Here is a 27,060-nt window from a genome sequence, read left to right as displayed (position 1 = left end):
CTTGGTCTTGTCTCAGTCTCAGTCTTTAAAAGTCTTGGTCTTGTCTCAGTCTCAGTCTTTAAAAGTCTTGGTCTTGTCTCAGTCTCAGTCTTTAAAAGTCTTGGTCTTGTCTCTCGGTCTCAGTCTTTAAAAGTCTTCGGTCTTTGTCTCACTCTCAGTCTTTAAAAGTCTTGGTCTTGTCTCACTCGTCTTTAAAAGTCTTGGTCTTGTCTCACTCTCGCCTTTAAAAATCTTGGTCTTGTCTCAGTCTCGGCTTTTAAAAGTCTTGGTCTTGTCTCAGTCTCATTCTTTAAAAGTCTTGGTCTTGTCTCGGTCTCAGTCTTTAAAAGTCTTGGTCTTGTCTCAGTCTCAACCCTGAGAGGTCTCGGTCTTGTCCTGGTCTCGAGACCCTGTGTTCTCGGACAGGTTTTGGTCTTGATTAGTGCCGTCTTGACTACAACATTAAGTCCTAGTGTCAAAGATTATAAATATTCCTCTTGCTTTCTTAGTAAAACTGTATGAGGCAATGTAGTTCTATTATTATATCACTGACAGTTCTGAAGCATTTACTAGAATAAATTATAAGAATAGTAATTACTGAACATATCCTGCTATTATTTCACAATAATTCCATGATTCCACAAATTACAGAACAATCCAAACACAGACATCTGCAGCAGACGGATGCAGCTCGACTAACGGGAAGAGGAAGCAAAAATACCCTGCGCTGTTTGCTCGTGCTAGCGGCAGTGAGGCTAAACATAGACTTTTTATGACGTGATTTACGCTTGTTATGACAGAGAAATCGCCGTTACATAACGCTAACACGCCGCACTGTTTGCGGAGCGGCCGTCACAACGCGGTTAAATTATAGGCTTAGATTCCTTATAACAGAAATACCTACCTGTAAAATGTGGAGGATTTATTTACTCTGCAGGTGCGAGAGTGTGAGTGTGAGCGTGAACGTACCAGAGAGTCTTCGTCGGCGATGAAGACCGTGCACGCCTGGGCCTGCATGAAGGACATGATGGTCCCTGCGATCTTCCTCAGTAACACCTCCAGACACTGCTGCTCCTCGAAGATCAGGCTGGCCAGGTCAAGTAACACCTGCACACAAACATCGAATTAAAGACTTACTGTGTTTTCCGCACTATAGGGCGCTCTGGATTATAAGGCGCACTGTCATTAAATGGTCTATTTTCAAACTTTTTTCACAAATAAACCGCATCGGACTTTAAACGAAACACAACAGTTGGATGGGTCAGTTGGACTTTGTTTGTTGCGTTCACGGTGACTCTGGGCTTTGTTCAGTTGTGGCGTGTAGGGAGGGTGCTGTCTGGGACCGCTGGATTGTCGGCGTGTTCGCAGTGACTCAGTTGTTCAGTCGTGTCTAGAAGTGGCACACTGGACTCGCTTTTTCGGTTCGTTCTTCCGTTCCGTTCCTCGTCGGCGTGGAGTGATGAGTGTGGCTGCGGGTGTTTGTCTCTGTGCGGTCGCTGTCTGCTCCGTGTGTGTTTGTAGTTTACTGAAGTCGTGTTGGGACACCCAAGTGGATTCGTGTATAGGGCGCTCTAGATTGTGGGGCTTTGTGGGGGTCGTTTTTTGATGGGGCTGGACACTTATGAGTGTGCCTTATAGTGCGGAAAATACGGTATAATAAATCATTCAGGCTTACAATTTTCCACTTAGGTTTTCACCAATAATCTGACTGTGAGTGGGGTCGTCTTTCCACAGATCTGACCTGTGGCTTGATTTTGTATCCATGATGATAAAAAGGTTTAATCCCATTCTGTGAAATATTTCAGACAAAGTAGTAAAATCTCCCTGGAGAAAAACAGGTGGCCGACCCTTCTCCAGAAAAGTTACACAATCACCTTTAAGTATTTAGTGAGTATATATTATATTCAATATACTCTAAAACTTATACTTGACAATGTGATCTTGATAATTTGACTGTCTAACCTGTTTTTACGAAAAGAAACTACAGTTTTCTTACATTTTGGCAAAAGTTACAATACACATTTTAAAGTAGTATATTTAAACATGTGGATATTAAGATGCTGTATCTGATTTTAGAAGTACCAAAGTTATTCCTTACTTACCTTATGCATTCCGAATGATGAGTTTATAAGTGTTTTTTACAACTTTCAGAGAACAGAGTGGGGGAAAAACAACTTTATATGCAGACGTTACACTGCAAATTTATTTTGACTGCAAGAGCTGCTTAAGCAATATACGGAGCGAGAGATTTTTTGCTGAAATACATGGAAACAAAATCGGGTACAGAGCCTCTAACTTCTTGTTCTTATCCTGCCTTCACACTAGTTATGTTTTTCTTACATTTCTTACTTAAAGTTTAGTCCAAACTATGACATAATGAATGTGAGAATGTAATGAGTGTGAACCTGCCCTTAGTTCTTATACATCCTAACCCTAGTACTTAAAGATGCACTGTGTAACTTTTCTGGTGGAGGGTACGCCACCTTTTTTTTTTCTTTAGGGAGATGTTATTGCTTTGCTTGGTATGTTCCACAGTATGGCATTAATGGTCTATTCAGCCTTTGTTTCATTAGAGGTGATTTTATTGTTCAGAAATACCTTATTGTGTGAATGGGCTTGCCTCTCCACTGAACTGATCTGTACTTTGGCCCAGAATCTTGCACCGGGTTGGGTACCCGCAACTAGTCACTGAAACGAGCAAGTTTTAACGTTTTGGAATTTTATGGGCGGGTAGTGATTACACACAGGAGAAAAGTACTTGAGAAACAATTGTCATTTCCCATCTTTTCCTTGAACGATGGACCAGACTGAGAGACTTTAGAGTTTTTAATCACATAAAACCATCAGTGGAGGTGAACGGCTTGGCGGCTGCACTCCTGTTTTAGTCCTGATTTAGTCCTGGTTCAGTCCTAGTCCAGTCCTCCAGGTTTAGTCCTGGTTTAGAGTCCTGTTAGTCCAGTCCAGGTTTAGTCCTGGTTTAGACCTGGCCCAGTCCTGGTTCAGTCCTAGTCCAGTCCTGGTTTAGTCCTGGTTTAGACCTGGTCCAGTCCAGGTTTAGTCCTGGTTTAGACCTGGTCCAGTCCAGGTTTAGTCCTGGTTTAGACCTGGCCCAGTCCTGGTTCAGTCCTAGTCCAGTCCTGGTTTAGTCCTGGTTTAGTCCTGGTTCAGTCCTTGTTCAGTCCTGGTGTAGTCCTGGTTTAGACCTGGTCCAGTCCAGGTTTAGTCCTGGTTTAGACCTGGTCCAGTCCAGGTTTAGTCCTGGTTTAGACCTGGTCCAGTCCAGGTTTAGTCCTGGTTTAGACCTGGCCCAGTCCTGGTTCAGTCCTAGTCCAGTCCTGGTTTAGTCCTGGTTTAGTCCTGGTGTAGTCCTGGTTTAGTCCTGTTCAGTCCTGGTTTAGTCCTGGTTTAGACCTGGTCCAGGTTTAGTCCTGGTTTAGAGTCCTGGTCCAGTCCAGGTTTAGTCCTGGTTTTTCCCCAGTCCTGGTTCAGTCCTAGTCCAGTTCTGGTTTAGTCCTGGTGTAGTCCTGGTTTAGTCCTGGTTTAGTCCTGTTCAGTCCTGGTCCAGTCCAGGTTTAGTCCTGGTTTAGACCTGGCCCAGTCCTGGTTCAGTCCTAGTCCAGTCCTGGTTAGTCCTGGTTTTAGTCCTGGTTTAGTCCTGGTTCAGTCCTTGTTTCCAGTCCTGGTTTAGTCCTGGTTTAGACCTGGTCCAGTCCAGGTTTAGTCCTGGTTTAGACCTGGTCCAGTTCAGGTTTAGTCCTGGTTTAGACCTGGTCCAGTCCAGGTTTAGTCCTGGTTTAGACCTGGCCCAGTCCTGGTTCAGTCCTAGTCCAGTCCAGTCCTGGTTTAGTCCTGGTTTAGTCCTGGTTCAGTCCTTGTTCAGTCCTGGTGTAGTCCTGGTTTAGTCCTGGTTCAGTCCTTGTTCAGTCCTGGTTCAGTCCTTGTTCAGTCCTGGTTTAGTCCTGGTTCAGTCCTTGTTCAGTCCTGGTTTAGTCCTGGTTCAGTCCTTGTTCAGTCCTGGTGTAGTCCTGGTTCAGTCCTTGTTCAGTCCTGGTTTAGTCCTGGTTCAGTCCTGGTTCAGTCCTTGTTCAGTCCAGTCCTGGTTTAGTCCTGGTTTAGTCCTGGTTCAGTCCTTGTTCAGTCCTGGTGTAGTCCTGGTCTCTGCAGTTGTGGCATGTATATATTTATAATCCCCTGATGACACGGCGTAGGTTCAGTCCTGGTTTAGTCCTGGATTATAGGGCTGTCGGACTAATGGTCTGACCCCGATTTACCGTGGGCATGGGTGGGTAACAGGTGCAGTGTTAACGGGTAAATGGGCGGGTGTGGTGCTGAACGGCGCGGGTGCGGACGGGTGTGGTTCTCCAAAAATGGACCCGCGCAAGACTCTGCCTCGACCTGCTTGCCTCCATGGAGACAGATAAGTCTAATGCTTTACTGTGAAACATTCTAGTTCATTACATCTAGACGGAGACTTGCATGTAGGGTCACCCTCCTCAGAAAAAGTAACACGCATCTTAATAATAATAATAATAATGTTCACATTTTTTAAAGATCATATGAACCAAGAATATAATAATACTAATAAATCTCCATAGTAACCTGGTTGCGTCGGTTTTCGAGCTGTGACGTTTCGTAGAGCTGAGCGTTGTGGAGGACGATCCCTGAAAAGGCCAAGTACGCCGAGAAGTCCTGAAGGGAAAACATGACAGCGGTAAAAACAGATTCTGCTTTGTGTGTGTTCAAAAGTAACTGAGCGCATTTGAGATATTTACCTTTTCGTCCTGTTCAGTAAACGCACCGTCCTCCCCACACTTCTTATTGATGGCCTGGGCTACACCGACCACCTGAAAGCAACAATCGCACAAGGAATTTCAAAAGTTTTTCAAAGGTTTTTTTTAGTTTATTGAGTGGTCAGACTAGAAAAATAACTATTGAGTTTTGAGTATTGATGTGAAGCTGTTAGAGTAGCAAGAATAAAGCTGAGAAACTAATCGTGACTGCAAGATTATTTGGTTATTCGTGATTATTCTGGACACAAATAACCCATAACAACTAATCAATTAATTTGCGACAATTGTAGAAGTAAAAAATAATAATAATAATCTAAATCTATACAAAACAGTATTTATTATTATTGTTATTTTTTTTTATCTAGCTGTCACATTTACTTAATTTTAGTATTCAGAAATTTAGATTTAATAAAACTGGTCACATATTAGACAATGGCCATATTTACATGATTTTAATTCCGAATTTACGGAAGCCAGGAGACCTTATAACAAACACAAATGCCGCAACAGATACAAATGCGACAACACAACAAAATTTTCCAACAGACCAAGCGAAGCGTTAAGGGATCAGGCGGGAAGTGAATGTGAAAAATAAAGGTGAACGAAGTTGGAAATGTAAGTAAAGTCACTTCTGTTGTGGGTTTGTATTTGTGTTGTGGTGTTTGTATTTGTGTTGTGGGTTTGCATTTGTGTTGTGGTGTTTGTATTGTGTGTTTGGTGTTTTGTATTTGTGTTTGTGTTTGTTTTGTGTTTGTTTGTGTGTTGTTTGTGTGTTTGTGTGTGTTGTGGTGTTGTGGTGTTGTGTGTTGTGTGTTTGTGTTTGTGTTGTGTTTGTGTGTGTTGGTTTGTTTGTGTTTGGTGTGTTTGTGTTTGTTTATTTTGTTTGTGTTTGTGTTTGTGTTTGTGTGTTGTGTTTGTAGTTTGTGTTTGTTTGTGTTTGTGTTTGTGTTTGTGTGTTTTGTGTTGTGGTGTTTGCATTTGTGTTGTGTGTTTGTGTTTGTTGTGTGTGTGTTTGTGTTTGTTGTTTGTGTGTTTGTTTGTGTTTGTGTTGTGTGTTTTGTTGTGTGTTGTGTGTTTGTGTTTGTTGTGTGTGTTTTTGTTTGTGTTTGTGTTGTGTGTTGTTGTTGTGTTTGTTTGTGGTTGTGTGTTTGCTTTGTGTTGTGGTGTTTGTTTGTGTTGTGGTGTGTTTGCATTTGTGTTGTGGTGTTGTATGTTGTGTTTTGTGTTGTTTGTGTTGTGCATTTGTGTTGTGTTTGTTGTGTTTGTTGTGTGTTTGGTGTGTTGTTGTTTTGTTTTGTTTTGTTTGTGTGTTGTGTTTGTGTTTGTGTTTGTGTTTGTATTGTTTGTTGTTTGTTTTGTGTGTTGTGGTGTTGTATTTGTGTGTTGTTTGCATGTTGTGTGGTGTTTGTATTTGTTTGTATTTGTTTGTGTTGTGGTGTTTTGTTGTGTGTTTTGTAGTTTGTTGTGGGTGTTTTGTTGTTTGTTTGTTGTGGTTTGTTTTGTGTTGTGTTGTTGTTTGTGTTTGTGGTGTTTGTGTGTGTGTTGTTTGTGTTGTGTTGTGTGTTTGTATTTGTGTGTTGTGTGTTTGTGTTTGTTTGTGTTTGGTGTTTGTATTTTTTGTGTTGTGTGTTTGTTTGTGTTGTGTTGTGTGTTTGTATTTGTGTTTGTGTTTGTGTGTGTGGTGTTTTGTATTTGTGTTTGTGGTGTTTGTATTTGTGTTTGTTTGTGTTTGTTTGTGTGTGTGTTGTTTGTGTGTTGTTTGTATTGTGTGTTTGTATTTGTTTGTGTTGTGGTGTTTGTATTTGTGTTGTGTGTTTGTATTTGTGTTGTGGTGTTTGTTTGTGTTGTGTTTTATTTGTGTTGTGTTTTGTATGTGGTGTGTTTGTGTTGTGGTGTTTGTATTTGTGTTGTGGTGTTTGTATTTGTGTTGTTGTGTTTTTGTTGTGTGTTTGTTTGTGTTGTGGTGTTTGTATTTGTGTTGTGGTGTTTGTATTTGTGTTGTGGTGTTGTATTTGTGTGTTGTGTGTTTGTATTGTGTTTGGTGTTTGTTTGTGTGTGTGTTTGTATTTTGTGTTGTGTTGTTGTGTGTTTGTTTTGTTGTTGTGTTTTGTGTTTGTTGTTTGTTTGTGTTTGCATTTGTGTTGTGTTTGTGTTGTTTGTTTGTGTTGTGGTTTGTGTTTGTGTTTGTGTTTGTGTTTTGTGTTTGTTTTTGTGTTGTGTTTGTGTTTGTTTGTGTTGTGTGTTTGTTTGTGTTGTGTGTGTTGTGTGTTTGTGTTTGTGTGTTGTGTTTTGTTTGTGTTGTGTGTGTTTGTATTTGTGTTGTGGGTTTGTATTTGTGTTGTGTGTTGTGTGTGTGTGTTGTGTGTTTGTATGTTGTGTTGTGTGTTTGGTGTTTGTGTTTGTTTGTGTGTTTGTGTTTGTTTTTTGTGTTTGGTTTGTGTTTGTGTTTGTGTTTGGTGTGTTTGTGTTTGTATTTGTGTTTGTGTGTGTTTGTGTTGTGTGTTGTGGTGTTTGTGTGTTGTGGTTTGTTTGTGTTGTTGTGTTGTTTTGTGTTTGTATTTGTGTGTTTGGTTGTGGTGTTTGTGTTGTGGTGTTTGTATTTGTGTATTTGTGTTGTTTGTGTTGTGGTGTTTGTGTTTTGTGTGTTTGTTTGTTGTTTGTGTGTTGTATTTGTGTTGTGGTTGTTTGTTGTGTTTGTGTTTTGTTGTTGTTGTTTTTGTGTTGTGGTGTTTGTTGTGTTTGTTTGTGGTGTTTGTGTTTTGTGTGTGTTTGTGTATTGTGTGTTTGTATTTGTGTTGTTGTGTTTGTGTTGTGGTGTGTTGTGGTGTTTGTGTTTGTGTTTGTGTTTGTGTTGTGTGTGTGGTGTTTGTATTTGTGTTGTGTGTTTGTGTTGTGTGTTGTGGTGTTGTTGGTGTTTGTGTTTGTGTGGTTTGTATTTGTGTTGTGTTTGTGTTTGTGTTTGTGTGTTTGTGTTTGTGGTGTTTTGTGTTTGTGTTTGGTGTTGTTTGTATTTGTGTTGTGTGTTTGTATTTGTGTTGTGTGTTTGTTTGTGTTGTGTGTTGTGTGTGTTTGTGTTTGTTTGTTTGTTGTTTGTGTTTGTTTGGTGTTTGTGTTTGTGTTGTGGTGTTTGCTGTTTGTATTTGTGTTTGTGTTTGTGTTGTGTTTGTTTGTGTTGTGTGTTTGTGTTTGTTTGTGTGTTGTGTTGTGTTGTGTTGTGTTTGTGTTTGTTTGTGTTGTGTGTTTGTATTTGTGTTGTGTTTGTTTTGTGTTGTGGTGTTTGTATTTGTGTTGTGTGTTTGGTGTTGTGTTTGTGTTTGTGTTTGTGTTGTGGTGTTGCATTTGTGTTGTGTGTTTGCATTTTGTTGTGTGTGTTTGGTGTTTGTGTTTGTGTTGTGTTGTATTTGTTGTTGTTTGTGTGTTTGTATGTTGTGTTTGTTTTGTGTTGTGGTGTTTGCATTTGTGTTGTTGTGGTGTTGTGGTGTTTGTATGTGTTTGTGTTGTGGGTTTGTATTTGTGTTGTGGTGTTTGTTTTGTGTTGTGGTGTTTGTGTTGTCGCGTTTGTATTTGTTGCGGCGTTTGCGTTTGTTATGAGCCCTTCCGGCTTCCATACAAATTAATTGTTCTGAATTAAATAGTTTGGAATTAAAATATTCTCCTTCTAGTTTACGTGGAAATAATAATTCCGAATTGAGGTTTACATGGAAAACACCTTAAATCGCCTTTATTTAATTCCATTCAATGTCTGGTGGGGAAAGGTTTTGATTGGACAGGGACACGAACATATTCACGTCGACCGGAAGAAAACACACACTTCAGCTGCTACTGAGTTTTTGTCATCTCGGTTTGTCGTCACACCACGGACACAAATATGAGCCAAACTTTTTCCACAGTCATTCCCATGATATTTAAGCAGCAGATGGAGAAATTTCTCTTCACGCTTTACGTCTGTCGGCCGAGGAGGAGAAGGGAAGAGTGTCGGAGAAGGGAGGAAGAAGACAAACTGAGTCAACGGCTGCTCTACCTCAGCCCACTCCTGCATCCCGCTCACAAATCCAAAGAGACGTGGATGAAAGTCCGAAGCCAGGACTGATGGAGCTGGATCGTCCGGATCGCGTCAGAAGGGCGACCCAACGAGCATGCGCTGAATGACCACAATTATTTTTAAGAAGAATAAACGTTTACATGATCGAGGAATAAATTAATTCAGCATTGAAATCTGAATAAACCACCCACTTACTTTGGAATTAAGTTTAATTCCGAATAATCATTTTCATTAAGGATTAAGTGTTTATATGTTCTTTTTAAAGCGGAATAATTTTTTATTCAGAATTAAATTAAAGCTCTCGTGTAAATGTGGCAAATGTGGATGAAAGAAAATTTAAGATTTCACAGTTGTTTGGTCATAGGGTCAATAACCGTCATTAAACATAAACATAAAAAAAAACATAAAATCACAATCTTTTTTGCACACTGTGAACAATAAAATTTGATAGCTGTACAGTTTTTGACAAATCTTTATAAAATTATTTTGATTCACTCATGAAAGCCGAAGGGAAATTTTGTAAACTTAAAAAAAAAATGAAAGAGAAAGAGAGAGGAGGGTTGCGTAGAGACGTTCAAACATTATTCAGAATGCTAAACTTAGAAAAAAGGAAAGAGCAAATCCATTACCTCATCTCTGTGGTTCTTGATCGGCAGACACAGGATGCTCTGGGTTTTGTAGCCTGTGATGAGGTCCACTTCGGCGTTAAACCTGGGATCCTACGCAAAAACAAAGCAAAAACAAAGCAAAAACACACACTTTTTAATTTATTATTTCTTATTTGAACAATATCGACGAGCGCATTTAAATCCCCGCCTCAAAATCCAAGTCTTTCCAAGCACGAAACGATTTAAACGACCAAATGTAGGAGTTCATTGTTATTCTTATGCTCATGGGGCTATTGACCGTCTCCTCTCTACTTGGAAAAGCTCTTTCATAAAGGATAGGAGAGCCCCGTGTAACCTGCAGTCTGTTATTTAAAGTCATCACGAAGAAATCAATACAGACAAAGACATGAAGGGATGTGTAAAAGTGGCTATGGAGAAGATCAATGCTCGGCGAGGATTAAACATCACAAGCAGAATAGTCGGTATAGAAAAGATATTTAACTGTTTTGTGAGGTATTGTGATTGCGATTAGACTTGGGATATATGTTTATAAATCTTATTACCTCACCAAAATAAGATGTGTTTTGTTTCATTCACACATGTTTGAGTAACGCTTTAGTACAGGCTTTATTCACGCTTACGTCACAAACCAGGAAGACGTTTGGAAAGATGCGATTACAACTTCCTAGGCCCAGTTTTCTTCATCTCCGTGTCATTGTAGCGTTCCTTTATGTTGGGCGAATCAACAATTACAACAATACCGCAGTTTTCATAATTTCCCCACTGACACACAACTCCGAGCGCAATCTGTGGATCATTCGTTCATTCGTTTTTCAGTACCAGGACTGAGACCGAGACCAAATCGAGACCAGGCCGGGACCAGACCGGAGGCTCAGAGCCCACGGCAGGGCCGAAGATCGAAGCTGAGGCTCGAAGTCAAATCTCGGAGTCCGCTCTGGTCCCGTTTTGGTCCCGGTCTGGTCTCGGTCTGGTCCCGGTCTGGTCCCGGACCTGGATCAGTCCTGGTTCTGTCTGTATGTGGTGCAAAAGTTCGGCATCGCAGTCACGGAAGTCACGTAAACGAGAAACGGTCGTTATCCGTTTTTACCATTCTTCATTTAAACACAAAATCGAAAACTGAAAAAACGAATCGTTATCTGTTTTTTCATTTTGGTTTTGGAGACAAATAATGAAGAAAATGGTTGTTTTTTTCATCTTCTTATTTTTGGTTTAATAATGAAAAACGAGTGAACGAATGACACACGGTTTGAGCGCATTGGGAACATGCGATTAGAAGAGACGAGGCGCCAAATTCAAGATGAGTCCAAACAGCACATACGTCTTCAATGGGTTTTATCACAGTCGGTTTTAATAAATCCATGTTTGGCAAGCCCATCGTCGGTAACTACACCGGAAGTTGTCATTGCACTTTTCCAAACGTCTTCCTGGTTTGTGACGTAAGCGTGAATAATGCCTGCTAGTCTGTCGACATCTCCAAAGCTCAAAATGCTCTGTTTTTAAGTTGACAGCTCCTTTTACCTTTAGTTCAGAAGAGATTGGTATTCCAGAGCTGAGCTAGTGAAGATGTATGGAGTTTAAAAACACAGTGGAGCACTTCTTGTACTACCACATGACATCACAAGGTAGAATAGAGTGTTTTGAGAGAAGAACTCAGCCTAAATATGCAGGTTTTGTGTGTTAAACATGTGTGAATGAAATAAAACACAACTCCAGGTCTGTTTGTGATGAGGAAATATTATAAATCGGAAAATACTGTGATATGGGCTCTGTAAAAGAAAATAAGAAGCCAAAACTGCGATATCGATACTGATACTTTGCAGCTGATGTCATCCAGGGTTCCTTCAGGTTTCTTCAAGTTAAATTCAAGTCTTTTCAAAACCTCTTTAAGACCATTTATATAAAAACTTAACACCTATTTCACTGCCTATTTCATAGACCTACCAGCAAAGAAAAACAAAATTCTTGAATTTGTGTTAATTTATTTCTCAAACAAAAGAATCTGAGGAGTAGAGAGTCTCTTCTCCGTAACTCCAGCATGAAATTTATCGCTCAGTAACGTAAAACCAATGTTAAAAAACATTAATAAACAGATTTTCTTTAATTTTCTGATTCGTAGCGTGTGATCTTCAGTGACGCGTTCGAGATTTTCGACCCGGGGCTGCGTTGCGTTCTCAATTACTGGTTCCGCTGCCGCTCTTTATTTAGGCGATGTTATTGAACCAAATAATGGTGGTTGACAAATTAAACTTTTAAAAAGAAATGTGATATAGAGAAGTTACATACTGCACAAATTTTAAGACCCAGATATAAAAATTCCAAATTCATAAATTCAATGCTTTTAAGACTTTTTAAGACTATGCGAGAACCCTGATCATCCACTGTAAGCACTGCTCTGTCTGAGGTTTTGTTAGACTTTAATGTGAACTTTATTTTGACCAAATTGGATAAAAAAAAACAAAAAAACACTTTGTTGGTACTACAGGTGAGATGAGTGAGTGAATTTTTAAGTTTTTCTCACTTTTTTGTTGTAAATCAAACCCCTAAACAAGATCATAAACGCTTAAATGTCCAGAAATTGTTCGGTTTAAATCCACTTTGTATTTTTTCAGATTATGTGGACATTTCTGGGCTGTGTTTGCTATTGTGTGCATTGTGTCACCATGGCAACATTGCATAATAAAAGTACATGTAGAACACCCCCAGCGTGATGTCAGTGCAAAATACATATACATATATAAATTGCGCAGCCCTAATCGAAATAATTGCACCAGCTCAAATTGCATTTTTGATTCTGCGATGTATTACGCGGCCCTAAATAAACCCACAGTCTGGTTTTGCTTTTGAGTTTTTTTGTTCATTTGTTCTTTGTGTTATTTGCTTGTCTCTCAGCACACAGTGACCTTTAAACAAGCGGTCTCCCTCACAGGACGGGGCCATTATCTTTGAGACTCCACAGGACTCATTTTATAAACGGCGGAGAGACATGTCACAAACACTCACACGAGAAGAACTCTACTTTTAACTCGTGTATAAATACATTATTTTGGATCTGTTGCTTTGAAGTTTTGAAGTTATAAAGTGGTGTTGTGTTTAAGCTCAAATGTGAACTGAAAAATGAAGTAATTAAAATGAACATACAGAGACAGACAGAGTCATAAATCAGATATGATCAATACTAAAACTAATATCAGAACTATATACTCATTTGAGAGGGTATTGATACTGAAAAAGTCACATTCACAGGTCATGGATTACAATGTGCTGTTGATGTGGAGCAGTAAAATCCGTAAAAAAACAAAAAAAACAACTATTTTCTTTATTATTTGTCTCTTAAACCAAAATGAAAAAACAGGTAACGATTCGTTTTTTCAGTTTTCGATTTGTGTTTAAATGAAAAATTTTAAAAAATGGATAACGGCTTAAACTGCAAAGCCGGACTGAACCAGGATTGAATCAGGACTAAAACAGGACTAAACCAGGACTAAATCATTTTCTGTCATGGGCTGGTCTCGGTCTCAGTCCCGGTCTCAATCACGGTCTGGTCCTGGCCTGGTCCCGGTCTAGTTCCAGTCTCAGTCCCAGTCTCAATCACGGTCTGGTCCCGGTCTGGTCTCGGTTTCAGTCCCGGTCTCAATCACGATCTGATCCCGGTCTGGTCCCAGTTTCAGTCCCAGTCTCAATAACGGTCTGGTCCCGGTCTGGTCCCGGTTTCAGTCCCAGTCTCAATCACAGTCTGGTCCCGGTCTGGTCCCGGTCTCAGTCCCAGTCTGGTCTCAGTCTGGTCCCGGTGTCGTCCCGGTGTCTTCCCGGTCTCAGTCCTGGTCTCAATCACGGTCTGGTCCCGGACTGGTGCCAATCTCAATCACGATCTGGTCCCGGTCTGGTCTCAGTTTCAGTCCCGGTCTCAATCACGGTCTGGTCCTGGTCTGGTCCCAGTTTCGGTCCCAGTTTCAGTCCCAGTCTCAGTCCCGGTCTCGTCTCGGTCTGGTCCCGGTGTTGTCCCGGTGTCGTCCCGGTCTCAGTCCCGGTCTCAATCACGGTCTGGTCCTGGTCTGGTCCCAGCCTCACTCCCAGTCTCAGTCTTGGTCCTGGTCCCGGTCTGGTCCTGGTCTGCTTTAGTCCTAGTTTAGTCCTGGTTCAGTCCGTATGCGACACAAAAGTCCGGCATCGCAGTTTAAGTCATGGAAACGGGAAACGGTCATTATCCATTTTTTTCCCATTATTCATTTAAACACAAAATAAAAAACTTAAAAAAACAAATCATTATCAGTTTTTTCATTTTAGTTTTGGAGACAAATAATGAAGAAAATGTTTAGTTTTTTTTTTTTATTTTTGGTTTTATATTGAGAAACGAATGACTGAATGATACACGGATTCAGTAAGAAACAGCTCAATTAAACAACACAAAAAATATATAGTTTTTTTTTTTTTTGCATTTAATCACAATTTCCTGTTTTATTCCGTCTTATTAGAATAAAAATGTAGTGGTTTTCAATATACATTTTCTAAACATAAACATTACACTTATTAAATTCCTATTTAGTCAGTCTGAGCCAGATGTTTTTACTCTTCATTTAAAAAAGACCCATGTTGTTATAAATGACAGAAACCATTAAAATGTGGTTAAAGCTCAAAAAAAAAAGTCAATTTGGCTAAACAGGCTCTTTAAAATTTCAATTCAACTATCATTATTTGATTTATAAACCAATGGAAGGAGTGAATGTGAGAGGACAACAGGTGGAAATTAGCCCGTGGTTATCTGACAAGTGTCTCCTGTACGTTCATTAACATGCACTGCCCTGACCTAATATAATAACAGTATTAGACACATTTCCTGCACATCCGGAGCCAACCAGAGCGTACACATATTCAAGTGTACATTAATAGCACGGCTCATTGTGCTGCTTCAAGAGGCCACAAAACATACGCTGGCGTTTTATGCATTATATTGATTACTAGCTCATGTAGATGCATAAATAGCTTACGAACTATAGCTGTGTAATCATTCATTCATCCAGGAGTGCGCCGAGGTAGAAGAGAGAGGTTTCAGAGGTAGTCGTCTGGACACTGTTTTGAAATCAAGTCTTTAGAGTGTGCACATAAGATTCTTCTACTTTACCATATCAGAAATAAAAATGCTGCAAAAAATTACCCAGATAAAATTTTAAATACATCAACTGATTTCCCTTTTAAAATGTAGTTGTGGCACTTTTAGATTAACGTATTTTTCAGACTATAAATCGCACCAGATTATCATTAGGCACAATATCATTAGCCTATTTTTTGTATACTCAACCGAGCTGCAGTGCAACGTTAAACGGAGAGAGGAAAAAACAACAGCAATGTGAAATCATGTAACATGAATTTGGAGTATGTGCAAACAATACTTTTGTTTTGGCGCCGGCGCCGGGATTGAGTAAAACAATCAGTACAGTGGAGGAAGACGTTGGATGGATTATGGGGAAGTGCAGGTTTAATCCACAGCGGCTCTTAGATTCTAGATACAGTAGCTGGTTGGTCATAATAAGTGCGATGTTGGTCTTAATTTTCATTTATGTGGTCTTAAAAAGGTCTTAAAGTCTTAAATTTGGGGTAGTCAAACCTGGGCATACCCTGGTAAACAGTGTTGGGAGTAATGAAGTAACGAATTACTGTAACGTATTACTTTTTTGCTGTAATGCAGAAATGTAAGGTATTACTGGGAAAAAATAGTAATATTTTACTCGGTACAAATGTCGTTACAATGCTTTTTTAACCTGGATTGAAGTTGTGTTTTTTTCTTCATACAAATTCGCTAAAATCACCGCAATATGAGCAGCAGTGAAATGCCGGAGAGGCGCCCGCATAGACTGTCGCATGACCGTGAGCGAAAGGACCGGCGCAGACGTCCACGCTCCACAGGGCTAAATGCAGCTGATGCCCGATTGCGCCTTGCGGACACCCTGCTCCACAGGCTCGGGGTTCTCTCAGGGGCAGTCCTAAATTCCAAATTCTAGTCCAAGATTAGTCCTGGTTTGGTCCTGGTTTAGTCCTGGTTTAGACCTGGTTTAGACTTGGTTTAGACCTGGGTCAGTTCTGGTTTAGACCTAGTTCAGTCCTGGTTTAATCCTCGGTTCAGGCCTGGTTTAGACCTAGTTTAGTCCTGGTTCAGTCCTGGTTCAGTCCATATAAGGTGCAAAAGTTCAGCATCTTCTTTTAATTTAATAGTTTAATAGTTATTTTGGTAACTTAAAAGTGCTGCAATAGTCCTGTAATGTTTTACATTTTAAATCTAGTAATATTATAATGTAATGAATTACTTAATTGACTTACAAAATGACAGCAACACATTACAGTTTTAAAGTAACTTGCCCAACAGTGCTGATAAAGGATTACTCAAACATGTGTGAATGAAACAAAACACAGCTCTAGGTGTGTTTTGGTGAACTCACAATGTAATAAAACCATGAGGTAACAACATTAAACCTCACAAGAATCAATTTTGTGTAATTTAAGACCTTTAATGAATAGTTGCGGTGCATTAAATGATTAGAAAACATTTGCTTTTTACAATCTACCACCTGCAAACCTCCCAGCCCTCTCCTTTGCGGCTTTACTTTCACTGGCATCCCCCGTGTTGACTCAAGGCATTTGCTTCTGCGGAAAAAAAACACAATGTAGATCCACATTTCGCCGTGAAAATACCCTCAGGTTTCCAGCGGCCCGCCAAAGCAATCAGCGCTAAACTATATGTTGCTGTCACGGTAACTCTACACTTCCTGGACGCGTTTGCACAGGCCATCATTTGACGACAGAAAACGCGGCCGCAAAGTTTACCTCGTCAATCATTTCCAAAATCCGAGAAATGTGCGGCGGCGAGAGGGAGCCAGCTCGGTGAGTGATTGATTGTCAGGTTTAATTGCGTTTTGGATGGCGTACAGAGAATGTATTGATTAGGCCAGGCTCCCCCCGTTGTGGCCACAATGGTTTGGCCCGTGTCCCTGGAAGATACTGTGGAATAAACTAATATTAACGGCCTAAAGGGAGGCTTGGGTTCGGTCTCGTTGTGTGCAGAGCCAATCAGAGCCGGGGACTCCCTGGACGGATGACGCAGGTTCACTTCCTGGAAGCAGTATCGGGTTGTTCTCATTCACATCTGCCGCGGTTAGAACAGCACACGCAGGTATTGATTTAAATGCAGAGTAGACCAATGTGGACGATCAAAAAACATACATGAACAATAATTTTGCTCCACTACTAACTGCTATATATTCTTTTATTTTCTCCCAACTCCATGCAATATATATATTTTTTTCTATTTTAACATTAAAGCTAAGGTATGTAACTTCTAGCCAAAAACTAGACATTCATTTTGGTTGTGGTTATTGCACTGAAGTTTATGATTAGTACAAATGGACTAACTTCTAGCGATGGGCATGATTATTCGACTAATCGATAATTGATCATTAAGAATTTCATCGATCACGTTCATTTTTAATCGACAATCCGAATGTAGGTTGCTGTGTAATGTAAGAAGACGAGGCTGCGTCTGACAGAGCAAACACTGGAGTTGTGACCTCACAGTCCTATGTTCCAGCTCCTGGTCTGGGTATGAACGGGTTTTTTGAGTATCCTGGTTTCGTCATGGTGCATGTAAACGCAGTATCAGAGTCACATGCGTCCAATAGACAAACGCTTTTCAGTCTTTTCATCACAACAGAAGCCAAAATAAATAAAGTGACCAACATAAATAAAGTGAATGAAACGTTAAATAAAGAGCTGCTCTAAACCTGCACACGTATGATCTCTGAAAACATGAACCATCTCCAACACGACACACACACAGAACAGACTCACCATGAGCAGCACATCCCTCTGTCACAGAAAGAACACTCATATTTCACGGAGTCGTGTCCTTTAGTCCGACAGAACCTGAACCACATCAGCGCACAAGGAGCGAGCTGGGGTTTTTTGTCAGCGCTTATAGTTTATGCAAATAAGTTTAATTTCTGTAAATCGTAAACAAACGTGTCAAAGCTGCATTAAACACATTATAACCTCAAACGGTCTGATGTGGCTCTATAGTGGTTATGTTTATATGTTGTTGTTTATAGTTGAGTTTGTTTATGCAGATTAGTAATAAAAATGATGATCATTTTAATATAAAAACGTTGATGATTAATTGAAAACCAATCATTAATTCCCCTAACGATCGATTAAGAAAATTTTATCGAATGCCCATCGCTACTAACTACTATCAGACAAGTACTTATATCTAGAATTTAACATCTTTGAATTTATTATCAGGTCATTCATACAAATCATAAACTTGTTTTAAGTATGTTTATCTAGAATTTAGCAGAAGTTAAAGCTTTTTATCTAGAATTAACATCTGAGAACTTATTATCCGGCCATGAACACAAATCAGAAACTGGATTTAAGTATGTTTATCTAAAACTTTGCCTCCATAAACTTCTTTTCCAGCCTGTGAACACTTACCAGAGACGGCTTAATTCTAGTCTAAAGGTAGTTTATTTTAAAATAACTTGTCAAATAAAATTATCTTGCTGCATGAAAAGATAATTTTACTACTTTTAAGTCATTTTCTATTAGATTTAAGTTTCTATCTTAAATTTTGGCCAAGCTTTTTGCAGTGTATATTTGCTGCATTTGCCATAAAAGATAATAAAGTTAGCAGGGCATGAAGATTTTGAAAAATTATAGTTGCAATTTTTCTGACAAGCATTGCAATTGGAGTCTGATATCAGAGTGCTCGCTTTGATAAGATTTGGCAGAAGCAGAGGTGGGTAGAGTAGCCAAAAATTGCACACAGTAAGAGTAACGTTAAAATATATATCTCAAGTGGAAGTGCAAAGTAGCGGTCCAAAAAATTAGTAATGATGAGTACAAAACTACCTCTAAAGTAAGAATAATTAAAGAGTAAATGTCAGGAGGTAACATCTGATTTTTTAATAGTTTGAAGTTGATGTAATTCCAAGGACAAAACATTAAATAAAGCACAAGATCTGATGTTTTTTACAGAACAGACACAGAAATGAGAAAAACTACATTATATCTGAAGGAGCGGCGCGAGAATCATAAATCAAATCATTTCATTTTGTCAACATAAAAGGTACTTTATTGTCCCCGTAGGGAAATTTGTCCTCTGCATTTGATAAAACGTTTTAAACATTTTCTTACAGCGGAAAAAGCAACCAACACTTTTACTTATGTAGGAGTACTGGTACTTCAATAAAAACACTACTGAATTTGGAGTAGGAGAAGTATGCAGTGAGAAAAGTACACTGAAAAGTATCATTTCTTTAAAAAGTTACTCAAGTAAATGTAACCTTAGAATTATGAACTGCTAAAGTAATACAATAATCCGATGTGTTTCAGAAAACTTAAGAGGTAGAAAATTTGTGTCATTCGTTCATTCGTTTTTCAATATAAAACCAAAAATGAGAAAATGAAAAAACAACAGTTTTCTTCGCTATTTGTCTCCAAAACCAAAATGAAAAAATGGATAACGATTAGTTTTTTCAGTTTTAGATTTTGTGTTTAAATGAAGAATGGAAAAAACGGATAACGGCCGTTTCCCGTTTATGTGACTTCCGTGACTGAGATGCCGAACTTTTGCACCGGGTACGGACTGAACCAGGACTGATCCAGGTCCGAGACCAGACCGGGACCAGAGCGGGACTAGAGCAGGACTCCAAACCCAAAATGAAAAAATGGATAACGATTCGTTTTTTCAGTTTTCGATTTTGTGTTTAAATGACAAATGGAAAAAATGGATAATGGACATTTCCTGTTTATGTAACTTCAACTGCGATGCTGGACTGAACCAGGACTAAAACAGGACTAAACCGTTTTCAGTCCTGGTCTGGTCCCAGCCTCAGTCCTGGTCTCAGTCTTGGTCTAACCCTGCTCTGGTCCCGGTCTTAGTCCTGGTCTCAGTCCTGGTCTCAGTCCCAGTCTCAGTCCTGGTCCTGGTCCCGGTCTCAATCGAGGTCTGGTCCTGGTCTGGTCCCGGGCTCAATTACGGTCTGGTCCTGGTCTAGTCCTGGACTCAATTATGGTCTGGTCCTGGTCTAGTCCTGGGCTCAATTATGGTCTGGTCCTGGTCTAGTCCCGGGCTCAATTACAGTCTGGTCCTGGTCTCAGTCCTGGTCTCAGTCCTGGTCTCACTCCTGGTCTCACTCCTGGTCTCATTCCTGGTCCTGGTCCTGGACTCAGAACTGATCTGGTCTCGGTCTGAGTCCTGGGCTAAGTCCCGGTCTGGTTCCGGTCTGGTCCCGAACCTGATTTAGTCCTGGTTCAGTCCTGGTTTAGTTCGGCATCACAGTTTAAGTCACGCCAATGGGAAAAGGTCGTTATCTGTTTTGTTTTTTTGTTTTTTTTCCATTTTTCATTTAAACACAAAATGAAAACTGCAAAAACACATCATTATCTATTTTTTCATTTTGGTTTTGGAGACAAATAATGAAGAAAATAGTTTTTGGTTTTATTTTGAAAAACAAATGAACGAATGACACACAGATTGTAGAAGTATAAACTACAGGGTTAGAGCTTTTTCTATTAATGAGACAGAATATTTTGTCGTTCTCTTATGACACCTAAATCCTTCTGATCATTCAAAGAGCGTTTCTCAGTAAACTTTTTAATAAACTTGTCGCACTCTTGGCAGTCTGTCTCCTACCTGCTCAGTCATTTCTATTGTACCATACCATCTTTCCATCACCGAAGCTGTTATTATCCAACTACATCCATTATAATTATCCACAACAGTTCTCGCACAAACACTCTAAAAATAGTGGGATCCTCGAGCGCTCAGTCTCACAGCGACGGGGTCTAATTGGGCACAGGTGGACGTCCCTTCGGCCCCTGTATTTGGGAGTCAACAGGAAGTGCACGCATGCTGGGTTCACGCGCTTCTTAGGGACATTACACTGACTTATCTTCATTATCTGGAGCCTAAATATAGCAACTACTGACCTAATCTTAAACTAAACAAACAGAAACTGAAAACAATAGTGTGTTAGTTTCAGAGTAGTTTCAGTGTAGTTAGCTCCTCCCTTCAGACAGATATAAAATCCAAATCCACTTTATTTCTATAGCACATTTTACAAACAAAGTAGTTTACAAAGTGCTGCACAGAGATCATAAAACAACAAACATTACAGTCCTAAAACAATAAAACCAGTCATAGTAAATAAAAACAAGATCATAAAAATCATAAAATAGCAGTAAATAAGTAAAATAATAATAAGGCAGTGTCCACCAGTGTCTGACCAGAACTGAAGAAGCAGCTTGGATGGGCTGCGAAACTTTTTTGACCAAAATAAATTTCTCACACTTTCTGTATATGTATTGAGAAAACAATTGGCAGTACACATATATTGTATAAGCAGCTTTTAAGGTCAAAATGAGGCCGCTACATGTGCAACTAATAAGCGGTTTTATCCTCTCTGAACCAGGAAGTGCACCGTTAGTTGTTGTAGCCTGAAAAGTGCTTTTAAAGTCATTACGGTGAATTATTTAGGATGCAAGGATGTATGTTCTCAGGTTATTTTTTCAGACAGTTTCGACTGCTCACTACCTATAAACCGGGACGAGGGGGCTTTTTTACTCTCACACACCGGGGATACTGTCCTGAGGAAGTTGGACTGCAGATGGCGCTGTCATCCTGCCTCTTCTGGTAGGAAGACAGCGCCAAAACCTGTTTAAATCAGCTGAGCGGACACGTCACAGCCACATCACATGACCACTCTGAGGAAGTGCACTAGTGAGCAGTCAAAACTGTCAAGTATGAAAAACAAACTCTTGGTCTGAAAAAAGAACCTAATAAAATAAACTACTGTATGATCAAATGAACCTCACTGGATGCTAGGATGTGCTAGGAAAGTGAGGAATAAGTGCAAACTGGCCACTGCAAACTACACCTTTACACACAATTTTTACCCATATCTGTACATGAAAACTTATTGCTGGTCTAATAATAAAGAATTTTACATAATGGGGACCTGATTTTTGTCCCCATAATTAAGGCTGGTCCCCATAATGTGAGTGTGTGTAAACCTGCACAAGTTTTCAAATGTTTGCACGTCTGACAAAGAAGTGGCTGATCTCTAAACAAGTTTGTACACATTACAGATGAGTGTGATTTGAATGATTAGTCGATCGCTGTGTGTGTGTGTGTGTGTGTGTGTGTGTGTGTGTGTGTGTGTGTGCGCCTTGATACAGGGTGAAAGAGGCTAAGAGTGCATGTGGTTGCATGTAAGTTGTTTTTGCAATAGTATTTCAACACTGTAACCCTAAGTATTATCTGTTTTAATTTATTTTTGGTCAGTTTATGTATATACACTGAATCTGTATTTCCACCTCAGGGACTACAGGTGTAAATTAGCATTACTAGCAGGCAAGAGCCATACATTCTGCGCTGGCGAGATTGAGGATTTAACCGGAACAAAGAGAATATTTGGTGAATTTTATCAAGGGGAAAGATGTTATTGCCCTTCTTCCTACGGGATTCGTTTCCACAAAGTGAAACTGGCTGATGAATCAGGCTAATAACCTGCACCGGCATCTTTCCTATGACTTCTGTCTTGGTTCATGTATTGCTGTGCACTGTCCCTGTACAAATAAAAAGCACACATGCCATAATGGGGACCTGATTTTTGTCCCCATTTTGAAGCCTGGTCCCCATAATGTGAGAGTGTGTAAATATTTTAGTCCTCACAATCATAAATAAATGCCTGGGCACAATCGCAGACGTGGATAGAGGCGTTCTGTCGTGGCGCTCCTTCAGGTCGAGCACACACGCGTCATCGTTACTGGACACGTAGGGGTCACGAGCAGCAGGGAGAAGCTAATGCTATCAATTATTTAAAAAGCTGAGGGGCTAATGAATAAATGTATGAATTACTGACGCCTAATGTTCGGCCATTTGAATTAAAAGAACCATTAAAACATCTGTGTGCTAGTGCTGCAGAAATATACAAATTTAGTAATGATAATCCGTAATGGAGTAACTTTTGTTCTCCCAAGTATAGCCCACACTCACTAATGAAAATAGAATAAATTAATAAAAAAAACAAGGTCAGAGCAGAGTTTTGCTGCCGGGAGGGGAAGCCTAGGCGAGCAGATAATGTTTGGGCGACTTTCAACAAGTTTGGGCGTTTTTGTTTTCACACCAATCAACACGATACACAATAACGCAATAACGAGAGGAACCGCATGGGACTTTCACTCCTGTCCAGTCTTATGGAGGTGCTCCGGCACAAATGAACGAGCGTCTGCTACGTTCAGACCTCCCCAGTGTTCAGCTGTTGCAGAGATTCAATTCTTCGATGTACGAGTAGGCAGGATCTGTGTTTGCCAGATGTTCTCACAGTAGCCGAGTATCATTGATGATATTCATTTTTATGCGTGATGCAAAAGCTGTTCTACGTTTTACCAAAGGTTTTACATAACTTGTTTTCTCAATCCTGGCAATGTTTTTAAAAAGCCAATAGATTACATTACAACATGTTTATTCAAATATTAGCCTAAATTACATTTTTTTCTTTGATAAATGAAAATACTGTGTTACATTTAACATGTTTTCTCAATACTGGCAACATACATTATTCATAAGTTTATTCAAAGATCAAATGTTTTCTATGATAAAACGTTGTTGGGCATTTTTTGCTGAAGAGGGCAGGTTTTTGATAGCCAGGCTGGCGCCAACTAGTGCCTCCACTCAATTTCATTTCTCTCCAGCGACTAAGTCAGGAATAGGAATACACTAGACGTTCTGCAAAAACCCCAGAAGTGCAAGTTCGGGCATCAGACAATCAGCGAAGAGACACACATTTTGTGTTGGCAACGATTCCCGAGATCGAGGATTTAAAGCCAGAACAAAGAGAATGTTTGGTGAATTTTATCAAGGGGAAAGACGTTATTGTCCTTCTTCCTACGGGATTTGGGAAAAGCTTAATCTACCAGTTAGCCCCGTTAGCAGCGCATTACATATGTCATAACCAAATAGCAGCGATTGTTTAAATAAAAAAGGTACCCGCTTACCGTCAAGCGAAAAAATCCTAATGCTGCGAGGTCAGACGGTTTCTACGAGGTGAAACCAGCTGATGAATCAGACTTGGTTTTCGAGAGTGATTGGGTGGAAATCACTAAACCCAATCTGGCAACACTGAATGGCGGTGGTCTCATTTTGACCCTAAGCGACACTTTTACAATAAAATACCAGTATGACCCTTTTAAATAGCTGAATTTTTCTTTTTCTTTTTTTAACCATTGGAAAATATGAAAACATGCTTTGTGTATTTTTATTATCTAAATTGTAGTTTGCATTTGTTATTATTAGAACAAGGACAAAGGTGCTTTCATTCTGCAGTTGGTACCGTAAACGTGCTCTAGTCCTGTTTTCTGTTGTCATGACAGATGTGGCGAGATAAACCGGTTTCCTCGCTGTGACAGATATAATCAAAGACGTGACAGCTCTACGGACAACACACGGAAATCTCAGAAAGTACAAGAGACGTGAGAGACGTAAGTTGATAAAGGAAAAACTTGTTGTGTAAGAGTAATAACTCGCACATGTATCAATATTTTTCCTTGCTTCTAATGAGCCATGTATTGTCATGGGAAATAATAATTACGTTTACACAGGGCTGCAAGATTCATCTTAATCAAATCAGAATCGCAATTAGCAAATCGCAAAAGCGGCATTTCTGGAAGTACCATAATTTCCCCCACAAACAACAAAAATAAAACTAAATCTTACTGTAGTTTTGATCTGTGCAAACATGTTCTGAAATGTGATTCTTGTGTTAGTTTGTGGGCTCATATTTAGTCTTTTTGTCAATTTTTCTGCATTTAACATATGTGAACTTTGAACAAAATTACTTTAGGGTCCGGTCAAGCGGTAATGGAGGGAAATGGGGCAGATTTTTTACATTCAAATGTCTCTTATTCAGAAACTAGAGGGACTATTGAAATAAGTAAAGTATCAGAATGTAGGAAAGAGTTACACTCCAACAGGGTAAAGTTAAACCTGTGATATTCTTTCAAGTTGTTGACAAAAAATTTTAAAACTCATGTCGGTAGCGGAGGGAATGAAATATGCAGCACTTTTTGGGCAATAAATACAAACAGTGATAACTCTTGGTTCTCACTTACATATCCTTAACAAACTGGTTTGAATATTTGCTTCATATAGTTTTCTACCATATGGAACAAGATTAGGTTGAAAAACCTCTTACTTTTTGAGTAATGAGATTTTTTATTATGAAAGGTCACGGTAACGGAGGGAAAAGTAACGGAGAGAAAATTGTGCAAACAAGCAGAAGGTGCAGGATTTTTCTGAATATTTTAATATTACTTCAAAATGAAAGGAAACAATTTCTATAAAATATGTCAGTCCTTCCAAGCAAATTTTTATCATTTTAAATACATTTTTTTTGAAAAATCATGTATCTTCATCAACAGTTCAAAGATCGAATAACACAAGATATGATGAAATACATCCATTTATTTACATGATTTGTAGGTCCTTGAAATTTGGGAAATAATTTTTGTTCCATGTTTCATACATGGTCTGTTTAAAACGTATGTAAGTTTAGAACCAAAAATGATACAGAAAAAAGGTAAACAGTTTCATAAACTAGAGTACATATGTATCTGTTGAATACATTTTTATATCAGATGCATTAACTTGAATTTTTGGCCTTGCTGTTTACTTCTGCTTGACCGGACCCTTTATTAAAACATAAATCGTTAATCTGATCTGAATTCTGCAATTAGGTACTTTTCCCAAATGTTTCAGCCTCACTTTTACTGCTAATATAACTTCTTGTGTGTCTGTCAAGTAAAAATGTGGTTCTTATGAAAAAGTGCTAAAATAATTATTGTCAAATGTCACAAAGTTTTAATCATTAAAAAGACCAACACTTGAACTTCTTACCATGCCAGCATCAGATGTGTCATGCTGGAAATATGAAGTCCAACCTGATTCTCTTGTACAACGTCATTTTTTTTCTCAGTTGCACAACAGCAGAAGCACGAAGTAACATTTACAGCACTGTCTGAACGGGCAGCTGGGGAGGTCAAAGGTCACGGGCCGGCTCTGTAAAGGTCGCGACGTACCGAAGGGGGGAAACGACTGCGCTTTGAACTCAAATAAAGCATGAAATGACAATTCAGTTAGAGGAGGGGAGGGATGATGGCTCACTCGCGACTCGCGGAGCTGCTGACAGCGCAGACGAGTCACTCCAAATCTGGTCAAAGTATTTCTCAGCTCATAAATGATGGTTTTGTTTAAATTTAGCCCCGTTAGAAAAGAGCAGGGAGAAAGTTCAGTAAATGAAAGGGGAAAATGGTCAACATTTACGCAAGATTATTTACAGCAAAAAGTGCACCCATGAAGAACCAGAAGCATTAGCACTTGGATTGTGGATGTGGAGAGAGAATTAAAAATGTTTTGATGGGAGACAATTCTGAATTTGTCAAGCAGTGCTTTTTAGTTTGAGCTTAGTTAAAGCAACTAGGTCTGTAAACAGTACTGAAAATCAGATACTAATGGTTACGAAAACTAGTATCGAAACTAGGTACTCATTTGAGCAGGTATTGATACTAAAAAAGTCACATTTACAGGACAGAAGTGAACCTTTCGTGAATAGCTGTAAAATGATCTGTATCAGAACAAGAATAAGGCAAGGTTCCCACTCTTTTTCACTGACAAAATTTCAAAACTTTTCATGACCTAAAGTGAATTTTCCATGACTTTACAGCACCTGCATGTGTAGAACTGATCAGACTTTTAGGGCTAAATATGAAATGTTAACCTTTTCCACTCACCTTATGGTTTGGTTTTATAGTTTTTTAACATTCGGAATACTGTCAGTGCATTTATTGTCGTCTCTTTTAAACAAAAGGTGCAGATGTTCAGAAATAATCATGACTTTTCCAAAACTTTCATTGAATTTACAAAATTCCCTCATGAGATTTCCAGACCTGGAAATGACATTTTCAATTTCCATGGCTTTTCCAGGATTTCCATGACCGTGGGAACCCTGATAAGTCCACATAGACTTATAACTCCACATAGACTTATAACTCCATGATAAGTCCACATAGACTTATAACTCCATGATAAGTCCACATAGACTGGTATAAATCCATGAACCACGATGACGCACATGTAAGATTGCATGGTAATATTAAAGAAAGTATTATAATTTTATGTTCAAAATGTCATATTATTGTCTAAATCAGGGATGTCAAACTCAAATTCACAGAGGCCAAGATTAAAAACTGGGACTAAGTCATTTTCTCTTCTTTCGAAATATATAATGTATTAAAATAAATGTTTAATAATAGTTTTGTTTAAACTTTCAATCCAGAAAAAGCATAATATAAAATAATTACAAAATATTAAATAAATAATGTCTCTATAGTCTATCTGTAGCCGGAGAGCAGCTCTAATACATATTTGATATGATCTAGTGGGCCAGATATAATTATATCGTGGGCCAAATTTGGTCCCTGTGCCTGAGTTTGACATGTCTGGTCTAAAGAAAAAGTGTTTTTTATTATCATCAAGGTATTGGAATCAGTATTGTGTAGCAAGTCTATTCATTAG

At 39.2% G+C, this 27,060-nt stretch overlaps 1 protein-coding gene across 1 annotated transcript in view; it reads right to left on the bottom strand.

Annotated features, from left to right (window-relative positions):
• Positions 1-27,060, bottom strand: part of LOC110158737 (cGMP-specific 3',5'-cyclic phosphodiesterase-like) — a 121,449-nt gene that overhangs the window by 80,056 nt on the left and 14,333 nt on the right. Inside the window, 4 exon segments of the mRNA XM_055156646.1 lie at positions 949-1,086; positions 4,579-4,668; positions 4,752-4,823; positions 9,441-9,530. Coding sequence (XP_055012621.1) covers positions 949-1,086; positions 4,579-4,668; positions 4,752-4,823; positions 9,441-9,530 — 390 coding nt within the window.

Source organism: Boleophthalmus pectinirostris, unplaced genomic scaffold, assembly GCF_026225935.1.
Source record: "Boleophthalmus pectinirostris isolate CB_2022bp ecotype Guang Dong unplaced genomic scaffold, ASM2622593v1 HiC_scaffold_20, whole genome shotgun sequence".
NCBI classification, from domain to species: domain Eukaryota; kingdom Metazoa; phylum Chordata; class Actinopteri; order Gobiiformes; family Gobiidae; genus Boleophthalmus; species Boleophthalmus pectinirostris.
This window is presented reverse-complemented; position numbering and strand designations above follow the sequence as displayed.